Source organism: Engystomops pustulosus, chromosome 10 (assembly GCF_040894005.1).
Source record: "Engystomops pustulosus chromosome 10, aEngPut4.maternal, whole genome shotgun sequence".
Lineage (NCBI taxonomy): Eukaryota > Metazoa > Chordata > Amphibia > Anura > Leptodactylidae > Engystomops > Engystomops pustulosus.
In genome coordinates, this window is record NC_092420.1 from 85,392,897 (window position 1) to 85,417,812 (window position 24,916).

At 45.6% G+C, this 24,916-nt stretch overlaps 1 protein-coding gene across 1 annotated transcript in view; it reads right to left on the reverse strand.

Annotated features, from left to right (window-relative positions):
- Positions 1 to 6,786: 6,786 nt before the first annotated feature.
- The window catches only part of STIL (STIL centriolar assembly protein), a 29,940-nt gene continuing 11,810 nt past the window's right edge, over positions 6,787 to 24,916 (reverse strand). Inside the window, exons 7-17 of the mRNA XM_072128578.1 lie at positions 24,710 to 24,793; positions 23,133 to 23,219; positions 22,802 to 22,949; positions 22,154 to 22,263; positions 21,803 to 21,917; positions 19,960 to 20,931; positions 19,288 to 19,432; positions 12,470 to 12,695; positions 11,691 to 11,838; positions 11,191 to 11,429; positions 6,787 to 8,898 (exon numbers count right to left, since the gene is read on the reverse strand). Of these exons, the coding sequence (XP_071984679.1) occupies positions 8,124 to 8,898; positions 11,191 to 11,429; positions 11,691 to 11,838; positions 12,470 to 12,695; positions 19,288 to 19,432; positions 19,960 to 20,931; positions 21,803 to 21,917; positions 22,154 to 22,263; positions 22,802 to 22,949; positions 23,133 to 23,219; positions 24,710 to 24,793 (3,049 nt within the window). The 3' untranslated portion in view covers positions 6,787 to 8,123. The remainder of the gene's footprint in view (positions 8,899 to 11,190; positions 11,430 to 11,690; positions 11,839 to 12,469; positions 12,696 to 19,287; positions 19,433 to 19,959; positions 20,932 to 21,802; positions 21,918 to 22,153; positions 22,264 to 22,801; positions 22,950 to 23,132; positions 23,220 to 24,709; positions 24,794 to 24,916) is intronic.

Here is a 24,916-nt window from a genome sequence, read left to right on the forward strand (position 1 = left end):
ATTTGTGTTTTGTCTATTATTTACTCACATTTGTAACCGTTGTAACTGAAATAAAGGAAGTTTTTTTAACTGCACTTTCTTCCTTTGCGGCGTTTATTTAGACTTTTGCACGGCCAACATTAGTGGCTTATTCTTTAAAGGCGGTTTGCCCAAGACACAAATCCTGTGGATAGGGCGAAACTTGCTGATCGGTGGGGGTCTCAGTAGCAATATCCATCAGCTCCGTAGAAAAGAATTACGGCCACTTCACTCATCTCGGGAGAGACGAGGGGTCCAATGGAGGTACATTGTACATTCCGTTCTATTGATCTGTGGGGGTCTCATCACTGAGACCTCCGCCGATCAGCAACGTAGGCCCTATGTGGATAGGGCCTAACTTGTTTTGTGGGAAAACCCCTTTAAGTTTGCTTTGTCAATTCACATCTCTGTAGCTGCAGATATGACACTATGTACAATCTGCTCAGCTCCTCCTGCTCTATAACATGCTCCCTGCAGATAGGACACTGTGTACAATCTGCTCAGCTCCTCCTGCTCTATAACATGCTGCCTGCAGATAGGACACTATGTACAAGCTGCTCAATTCATCCTGCTCTATAACATGCTGCCTGCAGATAGGACACTATGTACAATCTGCACAGCTCCTCCTGCTCTATAACATGATGGGGTCCATCCTCATGATCTGAATGCTAGGACCCCCCAGCATTAGCTGCCTGTATCTCTGGTTATGCTAGGACCCCCCCAGCATTAGCTGCCTGTATCTCTGGTTATGCTAGGACCCCCCAGCATTAGCTGCCTGTATCTCTGGTTATGCTAGGACCCCCCAGCATTAGCTGCCTGTATCTCTGGTTATGCTAGGACCCCCCAGCATTAGCTGCCTGTATCTCTGGTTATGCTAGGACCCCCAGCATTAGCTGCCTGTATCTCTGGTTATGCTAGGACCCCCCCAGCATTAGCTGCCTGTATCTCTGGTTATGCTAGGACCCCCCAGCATTAGCTGCCTGTATCTCTGGTTATGCTAGGACCCCCCCAGCATTAGCTGCCTGTATCTCTGGTTATGCTAGGACCCCCCAGCATTAGCTGCCTGTATCTCTGGTTATGCTAGGACCCACAGCATTGGCTGCCTGTATCTCTGGTTATGCTAGGACCCCCCAGCATTAGCTGCCTGTATCTCTGGTTATGCTAGGACCCACAGCATTGGCTGCCTGTATCTCTGGTTATGCTAGGACCCCCCAGCATTAGCTGCCTGTATCTCCGGTTATGCTAGGACCCCACAGCATTGGCTGCCTGTATCTCTGGTTATGCTAGGACCCCCCAGCATTAGTTGCCTATATCTCTGGTTATGCTAGGACCCCCCAGCATTAGCTGCCTGTATCTCTGGTTATGCTAGGACCCCCCAGCATTAGCTGCCTGTATCTCTGGTTATGCTAGGACCCCCCAGCATTAGCTGCCTGTATCTCTGGTTATGCTAGGACCCCCCAGCATTAGCTGCCTGTATCTCTGGTTATGCTAGGACCCCCCAGCATTGGCTGCCTGTATCTCTGGTTATGCTAGGACCCCCTAGCATTAGCTGTCTGTATCTCTGGTTATGCTAGGACCCCCCAGCATTAGCTGCCTGTATCTCTGGTTATGCTAGGACCCCACAGCATTAGCTGCCTGTATCTCTGGTTATGCTAGGACCCCCCAGCATTAGCTGCCTGTATCTCTGGTTATGCTAGGACCCCCCAGCATTAGCTGCCTGTATCTCTGGTTATGCTAGGACCCCCCAGCATTAGCTGCCTGTATCTCCGGTTATGCTAGGACCCCTAGCATTAGCTGTCTGTATCTCCGGTTATGCTAGGACCCCCTAGCATTAGCTGCCTGTATCTCCGGTTATGCTAGGACCCCCTAGCATTAGCTGCCTGTATCTCTGGTTATGCTAGGACCCCCCCAGCATTAGTTGCCTGTATCTCTGGTTATGCTAGGACCCCCTAGCATTAGCTGTCTGTATCTCTGGTTATGCTAGGACCCCCAGCATTAGCTGCCTGTATCTCTGGTTATGCTAGGACCCCCCAGCATTAGCTGCCTGTATCTCCGGTTATGCTAGGACCCCCTAGCATTAGCTGCCTGTATCTCCGGTTATGCTAGGACCCCCTAGCATTAGCTGCCTGTATCTCTGGTTATGCTAGGACCCCCCCAGCATTAGTTGCCTGTATCTCTGGTTATGCTAGGACCCCACAGCATTGGCTGCCTGTATCTCTGGTTATGCTAGGACCCCCCAGCATTAGCTGCCTGTATCTCTGGTTCTGCAGCTCACAGAACATACCGAAGCGATGTGAAAGATGAAATAACTAAAAACATGTATGTAGTTACTATAGAGATGAAGACAGAGGCGTTTGAAGTGGTGCTCACCCTTCTAGCTCTAAACTTGACTCGTCTCCGGTAAAATATGACTCTTCTCTGCTAATTTTTACGTGATTTTTTTCCAGAAGTAAATTAGTGAGATTTCACATAAAAGAGTGAATTCTAGAAAGGACATTTCCTCCCCTACCTGGTAGTTTAGTGGTGACTGTATGCTATAAAATCTGATATGTCAGCCCTGTGTTGTGTTCTATTCTCACCGTGATATTGCTGGGCACTTCCTGTGTGTTACCCGCTGCACCTGCCATAACAGGAAGCTATAGGGAAGGTGATGGGGAATCTGCAACATCCAAAACCACTTAGTGGCCAGGAATGTTTTCCTGTTTCCTGCTCCATAGGATGAAGTAATCGGCTCCATCCAATAGTCGCTGGTGTTATCTCCTGAGGATTACACTGATACAATGTATGATGGCTAAGAATACAAAATACAAACATCGAATCAGACTACAACTACATGACAATATTCATGTGACACATTGCAGCATGAGGTTCACTGGTGGTTGTGTTAAACATCCCCTTTAACTTTACATCACCCCTTTATATAGGTTCATCACTCAGATCCTTTTAACAGAATTAATGAATTTTTACAAACACAATGGGGCACATTTACTTACCCGGTCCTGTCGCGATCCCCGAGGTGCATTGTCCAACGAGGATGAAGTCCGGCGCGATTCACTAAGGTCGTGCGCCCGATATCCTGCATGTGTCGCTTCCCCGCTCAGGTCCGCCGCAGTTCACGTTCTTCTTCCCGGTGCATGTAAGTGCATTGTATGTGACACAATTTGAATTTTAAATCCCGCGCTTAGTCCGAATCAGTCGGGTTGTCTGACGACCACGCCCCCTGATTTTTTTCGCATGAAAATCGGATCGCGTGCACCAAAAACTCCGGTTAAAATTGGAAATAGTTAAGAAACCCGACGGAAATGTGGTGTGCGGACCCTTAGTAAATGTGCCCCATTGAGTCTCCAGGGACATCTACCACCAGGATGAAGGACTGTATACAAACACCTATGGAGCCTGGAGCCCCTCAGGCTCATTTGCATACAGCCCTTCATCCTGGTGGCAGATGCCCTTTTACATGTATTTGCTGCGTCTTCGGCGATATATATATACACATACACCCCGCATGCAACTAGGTCACAATCTGCCTCTTATCCCATATAATGAGATCTCTGATAGATACTTGGATGTGAATTATTTGTTATACTCTATAAGCTTCTTAGAGCTCCACCAAGTAGGTGCTGTCCCTCTGTTAGTCCTCCTGGAAATCAATAAGTGCAATAATAACTGGGCTTTGACACTTCCTTCATCAATAAGTTGTATTTTGCCTGCGTTAACATGTGGCCAAGCAGAGGGAACGCAATAATGGGGTGAAACAGACACATAAAGAAACCTTTCATTTCGGCATACTGAAGGCAGAATGTTATAGAGCAGGAGGAGCTGAGCAGATAGGACACTATGTATAATCTGCGGGCAGCATGTTATAGAGCAGGAGGAGCTGAGCAGATAGGACACTACGGGGCAGATTTATCAAGCAGTCTGAAAGTCAGAATATTTCCAGTTGCCCATGGCAACCAATCACAGCTCAGCTTTCATTTCACCAGCGCTCATGAATATTTTAAAGGGGAGCTGTGATTGGTTGCCATGGGCAACTGGAAATATTCTGACTTTCAGACACTTGATAAATCTGCCCCATAATCTGCAGGCAGAATGTTATAGAGCAGGAGGAGCTGAGCAGATTGTACATAGTGTCCTAAAGGCAGGCAGCATGTTATAGAGCAGGAGGAGCTGAGCAGATTGTACATAGGGTCCTATCTGCAGGCAGCATGTTATAGAGCAGGAGGAGCTGAGCAGATTGTACATCTGCAGTCAGCATCTTATAGACTATGGGGAGCGGAGCAGATTGTACATAGCTTAGGGGTGCAGATTTCGGGGGTGTTCAGAGTCTTTATATGTAGACTATTCGGCCTCTCTCTGTATTTGGGTCGTACAGTCTGTGCATTCAGTGTAACCCTGGGAGCTCTTGGCTACAATTTGAGAAGTTCTTATCTTCTATTTTCAGGTCATTTCACTGACATCAAGAGATTAAATAAAACTATTTAACGCTGCGGCGCCAAAATCTTTCAATTTTCTCCCGTTCCGTGCTTGGGCAGCAGAGGCAGAACGAGACCTGAAAAGCCTCGGCTCTCAGCCTGACGCTGCACATCTCCCCCGGGAAGTAATGAATAGTAATCAGCTGTGACGCCCAATTATTAGGGGGTTATTACAAAAAATGTGGCACCTTAAATTCTCAAAATCCTTGCCGGGTCCTTCTAGTGCAGCTGGAGATACAGGGAAAGCTCACGTCAGGGATTTTAAGAGAAAGGTGAAAGTTTTAGGAAGGTTGTTTGGAAGGGGGGAGAAAAATGTTACTTGTTATTCTCGCTGGTCATAGAAAATCCGGATTATCGGGTCCAGATTAAAGGAAGGAAGGCCTGGACATGGAGGCACAGACTCTATGGGGCTTTTAAAGGCATTTCAGGAGGGTCAGAGGTTCTGGAAGATTCCAGGACCCCCAGAATCAGACCTGTAGATAGGGGTAATGGGGTCTTCTGAGGGGGGCAGGATGAGGCACGGCCACCACCAGAGCCCCTGTACATGGTGCGGGGCAGGATGAGGCACGGCCACCGCCAGAGCCCCTGTACATGGCGCGGGGCAGGATGAGGCACGGCCACCGCCAGAGCCCCTGTACATGGCGCGGGGCAGGATGAGGCACGGCCACCGCCAGAGCCCCTGTACATGGCGCGGGGCAGGATGAGGCACGGCCACCGCCAGAGCCCCTGTACATGGCGCGGGGCAGGATGAGGCACGGCCACCGCCAGAGCCCCTGTACATGGCGCGGGGCAGGATGAGGCACAGCCACCACCAGAGCCCCTGTACATGGCGCGGGGCAGGATGAGGCACGGCCACCGCCAGAGCCCCTGTACATGGCGCGGGGAAGGATGAGGCACGGCCACCGCCAGAGCCCCTGTACATGGCGCGGGGCAGGATGAGGCACGGCCACCGCCAGAGCCCCTGTACATAGTGGGGGGGGCAGGATGAGGCACGGCCACCACCAGAGCCCCTGTACATAGCGGGGGGGCAGGATGAGGCACGGCCACCACCAGAGCCCCTGTACATGGTGCGGGGCAGGATGAGGCACGGCCACCACCAGAGCCCCTGTACATGGTGCGGGGCAGGATGAGGCACGGCCACCACCAGAGCCCCTGTACATGGTGCGGGGCAGGATGAGGCACGGCCACCACCAGAGCCCCTGTACATGGTGCGGGGCAGGATGAGGCACGGCCACCACCAGAGCCCCTGTACATGGAGCGAGAAGCTCTGATGTTTAGGTTCCATCCAGGAAGCCGGATCAGATCCAGCCCACTTCCTCCACCCAGCAGGAAACCCCAGCGATGGAGCAGAGCCGCTCAGGGGAATGTTATTTTTAGATTAAAAGGCGACTTTCACAGTTTTTTTCCATAGTCCATCCAGTCTAATACCCCCCCAGCTGTATAATCCATGACCTTGCGGCTAATGGGGAGGGGGGGGGGGGCGCTGCGTTATCTGCAGGTATTTTTAGAAAGTGTAAATTTTGACTTTTCCAAATTCATCTTTGGAACAAGCCATTTAGAGGGCATTAAATCTTATTTGCATGAAAGTGATGGCGATTGTAGATCCGTTTCTTGGCGAGTGATCAAGCAGTTACCAGGCAATTAGGAAGCGGCGGGGGCTGGGAGCCGAGAAATTATACAGATGTTTATGGCAATGCTGCGAGCGGCCAGATAACAATGAGGGATATAGAGGACAGCAGGGACCAGGGAGACAGTGGGACCAAGAGGTACGATGGTTGTGACCCCCCCGACAAGGGGAGCACAATTCCATCACCCCCTGTACACTATATACTGCTTATATACCGGCTATACGGCGGCTTGTGATGAAAACCCCCCCATTATTTATCCTCCAAATATGTTCGCAATATCAGATTGGTAAAGGGAGGAGCGGGTTTTGATATCAGACTTCCCCGCGAGTCAGTTGTGGTCTGTGACATCACATGGAGAGTTTGCATCTTAGTCCCATTCAAGTCAATGAAACTGAGCTGCAATTCCAAGCAGAGCCACTACACAGTGTACAGCGCTGTGCTTGGTAAGGAGAGAAGCTATTACATATTTGTCTACATGCTGTGGTCTCGGCCTGTAGTGTAGGTGCTGGTGGTTGTTCCGCTGCCAATCTGATATCGAGGACCCATCTTAAGGACAGATGAGGTCAAACTTTCTTAAACGGCATAGAATACACAAGAGCTGTTTGGTGGAGGGTACAGACTACTCAATAACCTGCCCCACCCCCTTATTTAAAAAAATAAAAAATGGAAAAATTAAAGTTGACCTTTATTAAAAAATATAAAATATTTACCATAAAATACAAAATGTAACAAATATATTTTAAAAAAACCTCTGAATTTAAGTTAAAATGAACGCGGATACATATAGAGAGCGATCACCGTCTGGAGAAAGTTTCTCAATCACACAAAGAAAGAAAACAAACAACACGCCAAAAGACAAGTGCAAAAAGTGAGCACGGGGGTCCGTGGGGGGTGGGGGGCGCACAGCGCCACGTCACTGATAGAGAACTCGAAAAAGGACGGGTTCATGAGTCATCCATGATCAGAGGACACAACCAGAGACCACATCAGTTGTGTTCGGCCTCCATCACAATTCACCAGATAGAAAAGGTCAAAATGTTTCACAGGTTTTGGATTCCTGATATCAAAGTCATAAAATATATAATTAAATCCCTCACATTTTGGAGGTCCGACAGTATCACAACGTGGACCCCTCACCCCTCCTGACTTGTGCTGGTAAATACATGTATTACCAATTAAACCATCACTCATAGCTCTGCATGACGAGGTTCCTCTGTTATGCCTCCTGCAAGTTTTGGACAAACTAGAGGCTTTCAATAAAAAACAACAAAAAAAAAAACGCCCAGCTGTCAGTGTCCAGTTGGTACAGAGAGCAAGGACAAGACTGACGAGGTGAATAACCTCACCCTTGTTGCAAAAAGACTTCACATATTAGCAGTAGGTGTAACAGAGGAACGGCACCATCCAGAGTTCTGAGGAAAGAGGCCACAGTATCAGCATTTTATGGCAAATCCAGGTATTTACTAAAAGCACACGTCAGGATAGGAGATTTCTAGCGTAGGGCAGTTTCACACTACAATGGCTGGTTTGTGAATCTTGGACCAATTACACAGGCCGACCACAGTGCAGAAATAGGATACAGGAGTCCCTGCTTCCCTGCCAAGCAGAGCAGAACTGTGCACATGATTACAGCTGGGAAGAAGGGACTATATCACAGTGACATTGGAGTCCCAACCTCAGCGCTGTTCTCAGTCCATGAAATCTGTCCGCTGCATCATCCACAATTCACAGACTGACCATGGTAATCCGAGACTTCCTATAAAATCATAATACTCCCGCAATAACATAAATTCCCATGGACAACATCCCCAAACCAGTACATCCTGATCCAGTATCAACGACAACTTTTTACTACAAACCAGTGATATTGCTGAAGGAAAGATCCGGCGCAGTACAAAGCACAGGGAACTGAGTTTGTGATGAGGACCGTGGCCCCCCAGGTTCTGCAGGTCCTGTACTTCCATAGGAAGGAATAGCCGCAGTAAGTAGCAGATGCTGAAGTTGCTCAGAATAGTTTTGGGAGCTGGCGGAGTCTATTGACATCCAATATGTCTCCTGTCGAGTTGCCGGGGCCTGAGAATTTTTTTGTGGACTCCCTTGCATTGAAAAGTGGGGGGCTCCTTCCGTTCTCCTTTTCGGGGTGTGCGGTGAAATGACCTTTCCCTGAGGTCAGCTTTGCCTTGGGAGTGAGATCCCTTAGAAAGCGCAGGGACGTCTCCTCGGGTGCCGGGGTGACTCTCCCAGATATCTCATTTGTTATATTCCTTAACGTGTTCACTTCTAGATGGTGATTGAACTCTTGAGGTTTTTTGTCTGTAATCCCCAAGTTGGGTTTAGGTTCTGAAATGTAATCCAGGCTCTGGGTATTTTGGGACATGTCGGAGGACACTCTCTTGTCTCTCTCGTTGGTAGAGTGGCTTTCTGATGAGGACTCGTCGTCGCTGCTGTCGTTGCTCTCGATCAGGTTATAACGCTTCAAGTACTTCTTAGTGGCAAAAGACATGTTGTTGAGAGAGATTACGCTCAGGCCGGCCATGCTCTTCTCTGTGCTCCCGGGAAAGAGATTGTGAAGAGACGACGAATCCGGGGCTTTGTTTCTGCTGGCGTGGTTCAGGGACAGCTGCGTCAGCTGAGACTCGCTCAGATACTTCAAGGCGATGGCGTTCGCCTCCATACTCAAGTCCACTCCATTGGGGATGAAGCCGCTTAAGCCGATATTGGTAAATGACATGTAGTGGAGTCTCGGGATGACGGCTTCTGGGTTGATGGAGGCGAGAACACTGCGGAAAGAAGAGAAACCATGTAAGAGTCCATCACACTCGTAGTAAACTCTGAAGACACGCACTAAATCCTCACCCTGTGTTATAAGGAGTCAGCCATGCACAGAGCACGAGGCACAAAGGCAGTGACACTGGTTATCTACATATATACTGCGAATGTTAAATACTCTAAACTACTAGTCCCCTCAGGTCGGGTATGAAATGTCTTTTCTAAAATTCCCTCTTATGTGTAATCTCACCATTTTGCTCATTAAAAAAAAAAAAAAAAAAATCAAAATTATATGGTAAAATATGACTCTTCTCACCTCACTTTCACATGAGGAGCCCCAGTTTATTAGCTGCAGGGGGAAGATCACTTCATAAACCCCCGTCTTTGGTTCTATAGCACCTAGAAACGCGCTTCTTGTGTCATACTAGAGATAAGCATGTTATCTTTCAGGCTTACGGTTCTGCGAATTACAGAACTGGACATACAGGCAGCTAAAATTAGGCAGGAAATGGATCTGCAGCTTGTATTTCTAACTATGGCCTTACCCATCTTTAGCACTGGTCCTGTAACTCAAAGAGCCATAAGCCTCATGTGATCTAAAAGATGAGATTTGTGTCTTTAAAACAAACAAGAATAACATTTAATGGGGTACTACCCGGCGACAGGTTCTTTTAAAATAAAGATTGCTTGGCAGCCATATTTCATGGACTGAATTCTGCAACACAAGCAGAATTCTAATTATCATAGAGGTCTATAATGAGTTCCTTTCATTCCATAATAATAATAATAATAATAATAATAATAATAATAATAATAAATAATAATAATTTATTCATTTATGTAGCGTAAACAGATTAAGCAGCGCTGCACCGAGCTTCGCAGATCGTAACATTACAGTCAAGTACCCCCATGGGGATATGGGGTCTTCACATTATACATAACCATGATGCTCAGAGTCCTGCTCCTGGGGCAGCGATCCACTTGTGAAATTGGTCCCCCGCTCATTCAGAACATCAGTACAATCTTTCCTGTATACACTCAGGATTTGTTTCATAAACTGCACATGCAAAAACTGCAGCAATGAAAAGAGACTGCTCAGCCATTACGGCCAAGTTCACACTTGCGCCTGGGCCTTACACTCTGCGTTTAAGTTGAATGCAATTGAAACCGAAAACAAAAGGTCATTTACGACTCTGTTAATAGAAAAGACTGTGACAAATCACCCAAATACAATTTACATAACAGACATTACCAGGTTTGGGAAAAAAAGGCGAGGCCGTCGGGCTTTGTTTTGCTGAAGTTAATAACAGAACTTGCTGAACACTTGTGTGAACTTAGCCCAATCCTCTATGGTTTTAGTAAGATTAGGACAAACAGATCATGATCCCATTGATCATAGTTAATGGCTGTGGGGTTTTGCAGGTTAAAATGCAATTTGCAACATTGCATGATACACAAAGATCACAAATACTACTGATGGATCCCCCCCTTCGCAAGTATTTTAGACTTAAATGCTATCGATTTAATAAGAATCTGCATCAAGTACTTATGGTGAGGAGTCTATGGTTTCACCTGTGAAAGGAAGCAGCTTAACTCCTAAATACATGCCCCATCGCTCTCCAGTCTGATCGCACCCTCAGACCACTTGCACATAGAAAGATTTTACATCAGTAGTTATACACTCCTGGTTCTTGCTTAGAAATACATAATACCGACAAAATACTGTCACGTTATGTCAAGTGGCCTCTGCACAAAATTAAAACACTATAAAGTCGGACTTAAATACAACTTTCTGTAGTCACATTTTCACTTTAAGTTCTAAACTGAAATATAAACACTACGTAAAAATACTAAAAGCCAGGATGCCTTGTAAGTAACAATAGTCATGGCACAGCTCAGCGTCCTCTGGAGATTATCTTTCTTCCTTTGAATGTTTGATCGGGTTCTGACAAACCTGGGTTACAAATCTTTCAGTATAAAGAGACAAAATTTATTTTGTCCTGTATGAAAAAGACCTTGGGGGAAAAACGAAAGCTACCAAAATATTCATGAAAAAGTTTCAAAACCCTATGACAGTCCCCAAGAATCCCATTGCCTTGCTGCAATTCTACCTGTATCCATCAGTATACCGCGTGTATCTTGCTGTAGTGAGATAGAAGCCAGTACCAATCAATTTTCCTTATACTAAGATTGCAGACCGTTGAGCTACGGAAACTAAGAATAGATCCACAATATATGGAAAAAGACTGAACATCACCCAAATACAATATACACACACACTGCATATGCATAAGAGACATTACCAGGCGTTATCTGAAGAATCGGACTTGCTCAGCTTCTCGTCTGCCGTTTCTTGCTCAAGGTTCACGCCTAGAGACTTGAGCTGCTTCAGCGTGGCCCTCAGCACATGGTCCGGCTCCTTCTGGCCAGTGCTGGGGGGCAAATATTCAGCAGGTCTCTCGACGGGAGTTTTACAGGCTCTGGGATCATTGTTACCAGGTTCTTCACTGCCCGAGCTCTTCAATAAATGGTTAACCTGACTCTGGAAATAAAATAAAAAAAAAATACACCTCAATGTCATTAAAAAAAAAACAAGTAGAACAAGGACAAAGTGTTGTACATTTAGGGGCTAATCATTACAGTTTGTGAATTAGTTAAAAGTAAATGAAATAAAGTGAATAAATATATAGGAATGAGACTCAACCCTCCACAAGGAATCCATCCCGACACTGTACTGGATGATGGGACGAGTCCACCCTCCTCTTATTACATTCCCCATTTAAGATCATATTGTAAAACTCACTAGCAAGTCCTTATAAAATTTTTCTGGGGGCAGACTCGGCAGGTCCACAAGCTTTGGGTTCCCCGAATTCCCCAGGCTGGCATTTCCTGACAATCTGTCATCATATTCGGGTGGAGGGGAATGGGAATCATTCCTAGTGCTGCAAACACTGTAAAGAGAGAAGGAGGGGGAGGTAGAAACTGGTTAAAGCGCAAACCATTCAAGTTTAAGTAGTAAAAAAAAAAAAAAAAAACCACCACACACACCTTAGGCAATTTGTCATTTTCAATATTAATACATCTTTATATATACTAATTGTATACTATATGTATACTACATTGTATGAATCTAATTGACCAATATTATACAGTTATATTTTACAGATGAATAAATATATAAAATACATTCCATAAAATGTCTATATATTTAGTGATCTATAAAACTGTAACATTAGCCACTAGCCTAATATATATAAACATATTACCAAAAAAGTAAATCACACACCAAACATAATTGAGAATCCCTGCAGTAGAGTATGGATATTATTAGGATATAATAATAAAAATATAAATGAATAATCTCATACATCGCATTTGTCACAGCCTATAACTCAGAGTCACAGTTACTAACCCTGTAGATAAGTGACCACACCAGAGTATGCACCCATCAGCACAATCACCATCAGATAAGACACAAGATGAGATGACTGGGTGCCAGTAGGGGAACAAGTTGTTCCCTGCACAGGAGTGGAGACAGTATTTAGCACACACAATCCACTACTAGCAGAGGAGGTTACTCACGGTGCTGGTGCGGCAGGAGAGTGCTCGCCGGCGTCTGTCAGCTGACTGCTTTCTGCAAAGCTATAGATGTCCACAGCCTGTAAGGAGGAAGCGATGGTGGTGCGGCTTGCATCTTGCTCATTGTTCACGGCGGCGCTCAGTTCATGACAAAGGTCAGACTCATCCTGTTTGTCCACGGTCTCCTCTTCCGCAGGACATGGAGGGGTGTTCCAAAACAGGCTGGCACCTAAGGGGTTAAATAGAGCACAGCCCTATTAACATCCCAAATACTATAACGAGTCAGCAATGTACAAAGTACACATAACATATTATAGGATATAGAGGAGAAGGCAACAGGGTCCGGCTCCATTTAAAGGGTGACACAATAAGGACTTGTAGCACGTCTGTACTAACTTAATATTTTTAAGTACACGTTACATAATAAAGCACTGATGCCCAGAGGAAAAATCACAGTAAAAATCAATGAGGACTTTGATAATGTGCTATTGCAATTTATAAATCAATAGTAAAGAGCAGCTCCTATGAAAAGCTATGATTTCAGGTATTTGTCTCCGCTTTACTCAGCTCTGGGAGGGGAGTAGTTTTGCACTTTTAACCATTGTTAACCCTTGCACACTCCTGAAAAATTCTCAAGGCAGCAGCAGGATCAAAGGAATTTAAAGGACATCACCACCAGGATTAGGGTTTGTAAACCAAGCACACTGACATACTGGTGCGTGCCCCCTCTGGCAGGATTTGGTCTTCATTTAGCTTCCTCGGCTCTTGTTCCCATGAAAAAAAATTATGCAAAAGAACCTGAGGGGCTCTAGGCTCAATAGATGTCATTGGAGACTGGAGCCCCTCAGGCTCATTTGCAAAAAAGTGAATTAGTCTTACCGGTAATTCCATTTCCTTAGTCCACCATGACGGCCCACCTGGAGGATGACCCCTTGACCTCTGTAGGGACAGGAAGCAGAGAAGTTAAAAGGCCCCACCCCGGCATCCGTACTCCAGTGTCTACCAAATAACTACACCGGCTTGGATGCAACCCGATTTATTGCCTGTTAATATGCACAAACAATTAAATCAAGCAGGTTTATAAATACATTAAATGACATATCTAGGGTGGGAAAAAATATATGGGCCGTCATGGTGGACTAAGGAAATGGAATTACCGGTAAGACTAATTCACTTTTTCCCTTACGTCCCCATGACGGCCCACCTGGAGATATACCAGATGAATTATTTTTTAGGGAGGGACTACGGCCTGTAGTATCTTTCTCCCAAAGGAAAGGTCCATGTTATTCGGAATGTCCAATCTGTAATGTTTAGCGAAGGTAAGAGAAGACGACCAGGTAGCCGCTTTACATATCTGCTCAATTGTGGCTCCTCTTCTTTCAGCCCAGGAGGTAGCCATTGCTCTTGTGGAATGGGCTTTTATGTTATCTGGGACAGCCATTTCCAGAGCCTCATAAGCCTCTTTGATAACGGTTTTTATCCATCGGGATAAGGACGATTTTGAGGCCTTCTTCCCTTTGTTTTTCCCTTGGAATTGGAGAAGAATATTAGAGTCCTTCCGCCAGCTCTTAGAGACTTCCAAGTACCTGAGTACTATTCTTCTTACATCCAGGGAATGCCAGCTGATTTCCTTAGCGGCTCTTGGATTCTGGCAAAACGAAGGTAGGACCACTTCCTGGTTTCGGTGGAAAGCTGTACAAACCTTGGGGACAAAGTTTGGGTCAAGCGTTAAAATGATCCTGTCATCTGAAATTAAACAATAAGGTTCATTTATAGATAGAGCCTGAATCTCGCCAATCCTTCTTGCAGTAGTGATTGCAATTAAGAAGGCAGTTTTCAAGGTAAGGTTTCTAAGGCTTACAGATTCAATTGGTTCAAACTGAGGTCCAGTAAGAAAATTTAGCACTAAGGATAAGTCCCAGGGAGCTACTGAAGGTTTAACTGAGGGCCTGATTCGGACAGTTGCTTTTACAAACCTCTTTATCCATCTATGATCCGCCAGGGATGAATCAAAGAACACACTTAGTGCTGCAATCTGGACTTTAAGGGTACTAGTCTTAAGGCCCATGTCGAACCCAGCTTGCAGGAATTCTAAGATCTGTAAGATATTAGGAGAAGATTGATTGGGAACTGCTGGACCACAGAAAGAAATAAACTTCTTCCATATCTTCAGGTATATAGCTGAGGTAACTGGTTTTCTACTGGATTGTAGAGTAGAGATTACCTTGTCCGAAAGGCCTTTTGCCCTCAAAAAGCTCCTTTCAGGATCCAGGCCGAGAGCTTGAGATCTTGTGGCCTCGGATGAAAAAGCGGCCCTTGATGGAGGAGATCTTCCTGAATGGGTAGCATTAGAGGTTCTGCTAGAGCCATCTTCTTTAGGAGCGGAAACCAGCTCTTTTTGGGCCAGAAGGGAACAATGAGAATGACCTTGGATTTGTCTCTTTGAATTTTCCGGAGAACTCTTGCAATTATAGGCAGAGGAGGAAAGGCATATGTCAGAGGAGCGTCCCACTTGTGGCTGAATGCATCTAACTTCGAGGTGGTCTCTGAATAACTGAGAGAGTAGAAAAGTTCCGCTTTCGTATTTTCCCTGGTGGCAAACAGATCCACTACAGGTATTCCCCACATCTGGGTTAGAAGCCGGAATACTTTTTGGTTCAGACACCATTCGTTGTGGTCTAGTTTTTTCCTGCTCAGAAAATCTGCCACCTTGTTGTCCTTCCCTCTCAGATGAACTGCCGATAAGGACTTGATGTTCAATTCTGCCCATGAGAATATTTCGCTCGAGAGGTCTGAAAGGTCTGGAGATCTTGTACCCCCTTGATGCTGTAGGTAGGCTATTGTTGTTGAGTTGTCCGACAGGACTTTCACGTGTTGTCCCACCAGAAGATGACTGGCTGTCTTCAGGGTTTCCAGGACTGCTCTCAGTTCTCGATAGTTGGATGACATTCTTTGGATATGAGGAGGCCAACTTCCCTGGAAGAAGGATCCTGCTATATTCGCACCCCAGCCCTTTTGACTTGCATCTGTCTGGACTATAGATAGGGGCCAAGGATGCCATGGAACTCCCCTCTGTAGGTGTGTAGGAATGGTCCACCACATTAAGGACTGTTTGACCGCAGGAGTAATGCTGATGCAGTTGTCCAGATGTAGGGGATCTTTGTCCCATGATTGTAGTATCCAACCTTGCAGGATTCTCGTATGGTTCTGTGCCCACTGGACACACTGGATGCAAGATGTTAACTGCCCCAGGAGCTTCATAGCATCTCTTATCGAGCATCTCTGGCGATGGAGGAAAACATTGATCTGACCTACCAGGCGTTCTGACTTTTCTCTGGGAAGATAAGATTTCTGGTCCACAGAGTCCAGGAGGGTTCCCAGGAAAAGGATCTGAGTATCCGGATGCAAGGCAGACTTCTCCCAGTTTATAATCCATCCCAGATTCTGTAGCGTTTGGATTGTAAAGTCTCGGTGTAGAATAAGTTCTTCTCGATTTTTCGCTATTATGAGTAAGTCGTCCAGGTATGGAACGACCAGGACTTGATGTGTTCTTAAGAAGGCTACGACCTCTATGATGATTTTTGAAAACACTCTTGGCGCTGATGCTATCCCGAAAGGTAGAGACCTGTATTGGAAGCATAGTTTCTTCCCCTGTGGTGAGACTATTGCAAACCTCAAAAACTTTTGAGACGGAAGGTAGATAGGGACGTGGTAATATGCGTCCTTCAGGTCTATCGTGCACATGTAGGCTCCTGGATGGATCAGGGTTACTGCAGACTTTATTGACTCCATCTTGAACTTCCTGTACAAGAGATGCTGGTTCAAACCTTTGAGGTTGCAAATCATCCTGTGGGATCCATTTGGCTTTTGGATGAGGAACAAGGGGGAGAAGTGACCGCCCTTCCACTTTTCTTCTGGAACAGGTGTAATTACATCCATCTGAATGAGTTTCTGGACTTCCTGAAAAATTAAAACAGTCAACTTTTGAGACCCCAGCCTGGTAAGGATAAACTTGTGGGGAGGAAGAGATGTTAATTCTAGCTTGTACCCTTGCTTTATTATGTCCAGAATCCAAGGGTTGGATGTGATCTGGGACCATCGTGCAAGGAACCCTAGTAACCTTCCTCCCACTCTGGCGTCATTGTCTCCCAAATGAGGTTGAATTACTGGAGCTGAGGAGGAAGCCTCTACCTCTACCTCCTTTCGGATGGCTCCAGCGCCCTTGCTTGCCTTTGCCTCTGTATGAATTTTTTCGGTCTCTAAAGTCCTGAAAGGGCTGTTTTCTGGGTGGTTTTTTAACCTCAGGAAACCCCTTCTTTTTGTCCGCCGCCTTCTCCAGAATAGAGTCAAGTTCAGGACCAAACACAAATTCTCCCTCAAATGGAATGCTGCAAAGTTTGGACTTTGACCTGAAATCCCCACACCATTGCCTTAGCCATAGCGCTCTTCTAGTTGCAATGGACAATGCTCCTTCTTTTGCAGAGAACCTGACGGATTCACCAGATGCATCAGCAATAAAGGCAGTAGCCGACTTTAAAGTTGGAAGAGTCTCTAACAGGAGTTCTCTGGGAGTGCCTTCCCTAATGTGATTTTCCAGCTCAGATAGCCAGAAGTACATCGTACGGGCAACCGAGGTAGTGGCTACATTTGCTTTTAGATTAAGCATAGCCGACTCCCAAGCTTTTTTAAGTAAACAGTCAGCTTTCCTATCCATAGGATCTTTTAGCTGGATAGAGTCTTCAAAGGGCAGGTCAGTGCGCTTTGTTAATTTTGTTACCTGGACATCAACCTTGGGAGGTGAATTCCAGAATTTAGTATCATTTTCGTCAAATAATAGACGATTCCTGAATTCCTTAGACACAGAAATCCTCTTTTCTGGATCTCTCCACTCTTCCCGAATGAGTTGTTTGAGAGTATCGTTAATGGGGAATACTCTCTTTTTCTGGGATCTAAGGATGCCAAACAGCTCATCCTGAATGGATCTAGCTTCTTCCACTTCTTCAATTTTTAGAGTATCACGAATGGCTTTAAGCAATTGGTCTAAGTCGTCAGAGGAAAACAGATATCTGGATTCCATTTTTGAAGCGGATAGAGAAGTGGACGGCTCCAATTCTAAAGAATCCTTAAAGGAGGAATTATCCTCTGAGTCAGGGTCTGATTCTGAGGCACATATTAAGGCCCTTTTGGGTGGAGGCCCAGGGAGGCTAAGTGAGGCTATGGAGGAGGCTACAGAAGAATGGACTTCTTCCTTAATGAAGGCACGTATCTCTTCCCTAAAGCCTGTTCGCTCTTCTTTTAGAAGGTTATCCAGACATTCCTTGCATACTGTTTTTTTATAATTAGAATTAAGCCTTGTATTGCACATGTTGCATTTACGACAGGCTGATTTCTTCCCATCTTTAGAGGGATCTTTGCTCCTCACTTTCTCTTTAGGCTCCTGCCAAGAGATAAGTGACAGCTTAGTATTTACAGGGGATATAACATATATATGAATAGAGCCCCTGCCCCATTAATCTTTAAGACACTCACAAGGCCTGTAGACAGGGGATCTGATACAGAAGATTCCATGGCCAGGACCTCGCTAGAAAAGATAGATACTTCCATGGGTCCTATAATCATAGGTAAGGGGGGCTTATTCACATACAGCAGTACAATATATGCAGAATCAAGTACATTAACACATCAGCCTAGTGTACAGTACCTTATCGGCGTAGTGGTAGGTGATCTAGACCTCAGAGTCAGAGTGACTACCTGCGACCAAACCTTTTAAATTTTGGCGCCGCCGAGCCCCCAAACGTCACTTCCGGTGCGACCGGAAGTCCTGTAATTCGTGCGCCGCAGCACGTTATCCGGCCTCGGCCAATCAGTGACTCCAATCGTCACTTCCGGTGCGACCGGAAGTTCACCAATGAAGCGTCGGAGCACGTGACCGGAGCCACCACGCGTGCTCCGACATCCGGGTACCCTGGAACTACGCGGAGTCGGGGGTAGAGCCGGCACAACAGTTCCCCGCAGAGCCAGGGAGGACGCGCGATGCGCCGAAGCGAGGTCCGGGAACTGGCAGGGTAAGGGTCGGCCCGTGCCTGCAGACTTGTGCTCCCCCCACTGCCCCCCTGGAGGAGGCCCGTGAGGAGAGATATATCTCTGCTCCCTGCCCTGTGTAGGGACAGGAAGACACTGGAGTACGGATGCCGGGGTGGGGCCTTTTAACTTCTCTGCTTCCTGTCCCTACAGAGGTCAAGGGGTCATCCTCCAGGTGGGCCGTCATGGGGACGTAAGGGAAAAACATTGTAATCGTTATATAGATTTCTTTTTGTATACAAACATATTCAATTAAAGGCTAATAAATAATTGGTGACTACAAAAGTTTCCTGCAGCAGCCAGAAGTGAAAGAATTTAACTTTACTGTGGCTCCAGGACTACTTAACCGCAGCAGCAGCCCATCGGCTGGGATTATACTGCCATCTACTGGCCACTTTATGTATCAAAGGCTAAACTACAGCACCAAATGCATAAGTAACCGTCAGGCATCTAAAGAGTGTTCACAATGGCAGTCGCAGGGTTTAAGGCGCAGAGTACGCTTCCCCTGACTTTTATTCCATGTACTGGACTACAATCTTTTTAGCTTTACTTTAGCAAATGCGGTGGTGGGATATTTGCATCCAGGTGCCCAGCAGTCAACTTCTGACTTTCCATAGTGACAAGTTTTGGACAAATTAATAGTTAACCCTGTTGAGTCTTGTTAAGTTATCTTCGGGGCAATAGACAATAGGTAGGATTTATGAATAAGACAAATATTCAGAGAAGTGAAGAAATGATACCTGTCCCCACGGCTATGCTGACGCTGGTCTTCCTTGGGTGCTCGGCTTCTTCAGTTTCGGATTCTGCCGTTTTCTGGGTGGAGGATGAGGTTTGTGAGGAAGCGGCCTCCTTGGGATTACTCTGGGCTTCTAAAAGGCGCTGAATCTGCAAAGCAAACAGGAATTTAAACCAGGAATATGCACATTATGCCTATTACAATGCCAAGTAATATTACAATTAAGTTTTCCCAAGTTTGTGGAATTTACTTAGGATCCCTGCACACAACTTTTTTTTTTGTCCAAGTGCTACACATCCCAATGTATTTCATTGAATTTGAGACTTTGCACAACCAGCAGGATAGAAGTTCTGTTGTGCAAGAAAATGATGCAAAACTCAGACACTGCTGGGTGACGTCACCAGTCGTGTGAAGAATACGGGGACCCGGCACCATAGGGGGCGTGAATGAATCATGAGCCCATGGAGCCAGGAGGTGCCACAGGCTGTTTAGTATAGAGAATATAACTTTATATTTCTACAATAAGGACGCTCCGGGCACTAATAATACGTGAAACCTAAGAAAGCGGCAGCACATTAGTTATAGGCCTCTACCATCAGTATATCTGTCCTTTAAAATTCTGCAAGCATTTGAGATTACAATTTATTTACAGGGAAGGAAATCAATTTTGACCAACCTGAGCTTGGAGGAGTTTAAGCTGCCGGTCCTGCTCGGCTAGGAGTCGGTACGCTTCTGTAGACAGCCCCAGCATCCCATTAGCGGCAGGTATTGCTGGAGGGGCACCGTGCTGGCATGAGCGAGGACTGCACATATTCATTGGCAGAGAGTCCCTCCTGCCCGGTGACATGACATTCTCTGCTGGGGGCGTACAGCTCCCGGCTCTGGAGGGGACACACATCGCATTGCAACACGTAGCTGGACAGCTCATGTTCTGATAAGGGGGAACAATATTTCCAGAACCATTGAATGGACTATCCATCCCATGATGGTTAACATAACCTGCTATCGCTGGCCAAGAAGCAGCAGTATGGCATTGAGTGGGGGCAACATTGTGGCAACAGTTACAGGCACTGGTGTGATGGCAAGGGGTATAACCAGGGCTTTGTTTAGGCATTTCAGAAAATTTCTTTGGCGCAAGCGGAAAAGTCACATTGTGAGTTGGAGATAGTTGCAATAAGGACGATTGCCTGGAAAAGTGGGTAGAAGGCATCTGTGGCTGCTCCGGGCACGACCCATTGATGTTGCAGCTCAGGTCAAGTTCGGCTGATCCTCGAACCTGATGAACCGATGTGTCTGGTGAGGAGCCTGTACGTGGTGTGGACAGAGAAGATGAGGAGGAAGAGGACGTTGAGTTTCTTCTTGTTTGCCCCTTCACGATCTGATGATGTTTGGGCTTTTCCACTGCAGCTGATCGGACTTTTGTTGCTTGACTATTTTTATAGGGCATGGGCAATGGCTTTGGAGAGGACTCCTTCACATGTTGTTCAGTATTTTGGCATGAGGCACTTAGGACCTGATTGACCACTTTTGGAGTAGAGGAGAACGGTGCCACCCTTTTACTACTATTCTGTTGAGCACCAGGTCTTGGTTCTACAAGGTTCCCGAATACCAAGGAGAGTTCTGGGACACATGGCTGGATTTTAGTTGCCTAAATGAAACCAAAAATAAACTGCATTGTTAATGGTTTTGTTGGAAGTAAATCTAAATACAATCATCACTTGTGGCGTCCCATTATCTCAATAAGTAAGGAGTGGAAGAGCGCCATCTAGTGGATACATGTTACTAAATGGAAGAGGAGGGGGAATGAAATCTATGGTGCCCGTATATTCCCACGGGTCTGTATATACCTGTGTATGTGTTCCTTGTCCTCTGTTATTCCCCTGGGTAATGTGCAATGCTTGTTTGTAAGCAAATACCATGACCTCCATACAGGTTACTGTGATTACTATTTACCATATATATTTAGTTATTTGACCATTGGTGGACTTTTTCTGTGTATGTTGTATTTTACATGGATTTGTTTTAGTTGATCTAGTAAAGTGATATTTTGTGCTTTCTACATTTTGGTTTTTGTTTTCACTTTTTTGGTGGCATTAATTGATTTTGGGAACAATCTGATCTGGTGGGGATACACTGGTCCGTGCCCCCCCATTACTTGTATCAGTGTTTCCGTGGGAGGCAAACTTCTGCTGGAGGAGTTTGGAAGCAGCAGCTTTTACTCTCGCTCATTAAAAAATGCAAATGTGGTTTGTCAGGTATGTAGAAAGACCAGCTGAAACTAAAGTGTGAGGCCAATTTTAGTTCACCATTTGGACCTTTACCAAAATGAGGCAATTGACCCCCTCCCCATGCTTTTCACAGACTGATAATGTCTGCAGCATCAAGAAGAAAGCGCAATTGCCAGAATCTTTTTGGACAGGATGACTACTTGTCAGGGAGGTCAGTTTCAAAAACCGATGGCAGGTTCCATTAAGACTCACTTTCACATGCCAGTCCCACCAGCACAACCCTTTTTTTACCTGCTGAAACGATGGATGAGGGCGAGGAGAAGGTCTAGGAGAAAAATCCTCATCTTCTACACCGGAGTCATGGTCACTCACAGATAGTTTACTGGGAGATTTATTTTGTTTGAATCTGTAAAAAAAAAAAAAAAAAAAAAAAAAAAAAGTTGTAAAAACAGAGTGAGAACGCAGAAAATCCACCACATATGGCAAACCTATCATTGAATACAGCAGGAACCTTCATAACAATCAAAAAAATAATGCAGGGGCAACATACACTCTGATTACCTGGTAAGGGACTAGTCATTTTTTGCCCTAGTGGCAAAATTAAAAAAATAATGCAAAATATTAAATATAGGTAAAACTTACACAGAGGCAGAAACAGTCTTAGAAACTTCATTAAACAGGAACGCTTCTGAGTTCTGGCTCTCAGTGGAAAGCTCAAACTGAAGGTGCGACTGCTTGGAAGAGTCTACATTCTGCAATAAATACAACAAAGTTATATTTTTTAAAAAAATGATCTGCTCTTAAAATTCTATAATAAGAAATGCAAGGGCCAGTTCACACCTCAGTTATTCAGCCAAATTTTTTGCACGAGTCATTGTGAGCCAAAACACGATGTGGAGAAGACACAGGGATAAGGTAAAATGAACAGACTTGCAGCTGATCTGTGGGTTCCCCCACTCCGGGGGGGTTCAGGGTGCAGTCACACGTCACATTTAACGCAAGTGTTTAAAAGCGCATTGCAACAGCTGAAGAGAGATTTGCCTAATTAAACAGCTGTTAACACTTGCGTTTACAAAACCCAACTGTTAATGCATTGTTAACGCATACGTCAATGCAAATTTTAACATTTGTGTTTTGTAAACGCAAGTGTTAACAGCTCTTCTATTAGGCAAATCTCTTCAACTGTTGCAATGTGTTTTTAAACGCATGCATTAAACACGACACGTGACTGCACCCTCAGGCTCACAACGAATGCAAAAAAATAATGTATATAATATGTACACGACTTACCTTGAAGAGATGTAATGCATCTTCACACGTCAACAACTGAAAGCCGAGAGGATCATGACCAATGCAAGGAAGGCACTCGTAGAACTCAGGCTCCTTGTGGGTGAGGGAATACAGGACTATAAGAAAACTGCCAGACTCAGAAAGCACCCTACAGGGAAGAGAAATAAATATATCTGTATGTACAATGGAACCTCACCAGAACATCACCCCTTTAAGAAGCTCCTCACTAAAAGACTGCGGTTTCCCCCGCCAAACCAAAACCATTTGAACCTAGGTTGGGGACACTAAAAGACATTAAGGCTAGGGAACAAGATGTCAGGGGAATACCCACCTTTCCTTAATGGAAGAGCTGTACATATAGCGCAGACAGCTTGCCCACACCTGAGGACTGTGGATGTGTGTGATACCACTCAGCCATCTGTGTAGAAAAATAATATTTTAGAATAAAATATTTATGGCTTTTCAAGGAGTAAAAACTAAATCAATGCACTACCACTTTTAGACCAGGTTCTCATCTTGTGCTTCAGGAAAGCTCCCTGGGTACACACTAAACAAGTCTACAGACTTCTACTGTCAGATGAGCATACATTGCCACCATACATCCAAAAACCTACGTACCCGTATATACTCGAGTATAAGCCGACCCGAGTATAAGCCCAGACCCCTAATTTTACCACCAAAAACTGGGAAAACCTATTGACTCGAGTATAAGCCAAGGGTGTAGTATACAGCCAGCCAGCCAGCCTGCCCCCCCCCCCCCAATGTATACAGCCAGCCAGCCAGCCAGCCTGCCCCCCCCCCCCCCATGTTGAGCACATTAAAAAAATATATAATATTAATTCTCACCTTCCGGCGATACTCACCCCCGATCCTCGGCGGTGCTCTCGATCCCCGGCAGCAGCTTCTGTCTTCTTTCTTCTCTTGCCGGCGGAGTCGCGTCCATGCGATCTCCCCGCCGGCGCTCACGGTGATGCGGCGGTGTCGCTGCTGATGACGTCACACCGCCGCATCATTGTGAGCGCCGGCGGGGAGATCGCATGGACGCGACTCCACCAGCAAAAGTAGTAAGAAGACAGCAGCCGCCGGGGATCCAGAGCCACCACCGAGGATCGGAAGGTGAGAACTAAGTTTATTTATTTAATGTGCTCAACTTCGGGATCGGGTGCAGCCAACGGGTATCGGGAACCGCCGCCGGTGGATCCGGGCACCGGAGGGTGAGTATTAAATTTTTTTTTTTTTTTAATTGACTCGTGTTTTTTTGTGCTGAAAAACTCGGCTTATACACGAGTATATACGGTATATATCCCAAAGTGCCAACACAGCAATTTAATAAGCAATTGATTGCGCTGCCACTGTTTTCAATCTTATTGAAGGCTAGAGAATACCAATACCATTGGGACAATGTGAAATTTGGATCATCATTGTCGCTTTCTTCTAGGGTCCCCTTGAACAGGAAGGAAAGAACCACGGTGCAGGAGCTGCAATGATAAATCAGCGCTGTCCACATTCCTCATACATGCAGAGGAAGCCCAGGAAGAGTAGCTTTAAAAATGCACTGAACGCTACACATCCTGGGCTACTCCGGAGGTCAGGAGTCACTCAAATTATCTGGCAAATTCTGTGCAGGGTTAATGGCCTGGGTGTCCACATAGATGCCATAGGTTCTTTACTGTCCTGCTGGTTGCTGTAAGCAAACGGTATCTATTTAACAGAGGCTATAAATGCCAATGGTCGGATAATGTGTAGGTCTGTGCCTCGGGGAATACTTTGCAGTCCTATGTCATAAGCATCAGTGAGGAATCCCCCTGCACATACTTTTAACATAAGAGTAAAATGAAATGTTAATTGAGCCCAAACCATTTTTCTGAAGAACAGGCACGTTGAGGTGTACAAATACCGACAACTTACATTCCGACAAGTGGTAACGTGTAAGCCTTGGGATCGGATTCCAGTACAAGGAGAAGTTTTCTGGTTTGATCCATTGTCAAATACCTAATGAACAGGAGAGGGTCACATACACAGTCAGTGCTGCTGTATTATCTCATATATACATACTACACAGTCATATCTCTAAGAAAGAAAATATGCCAATAGAATTATCATTTACAGATTTAT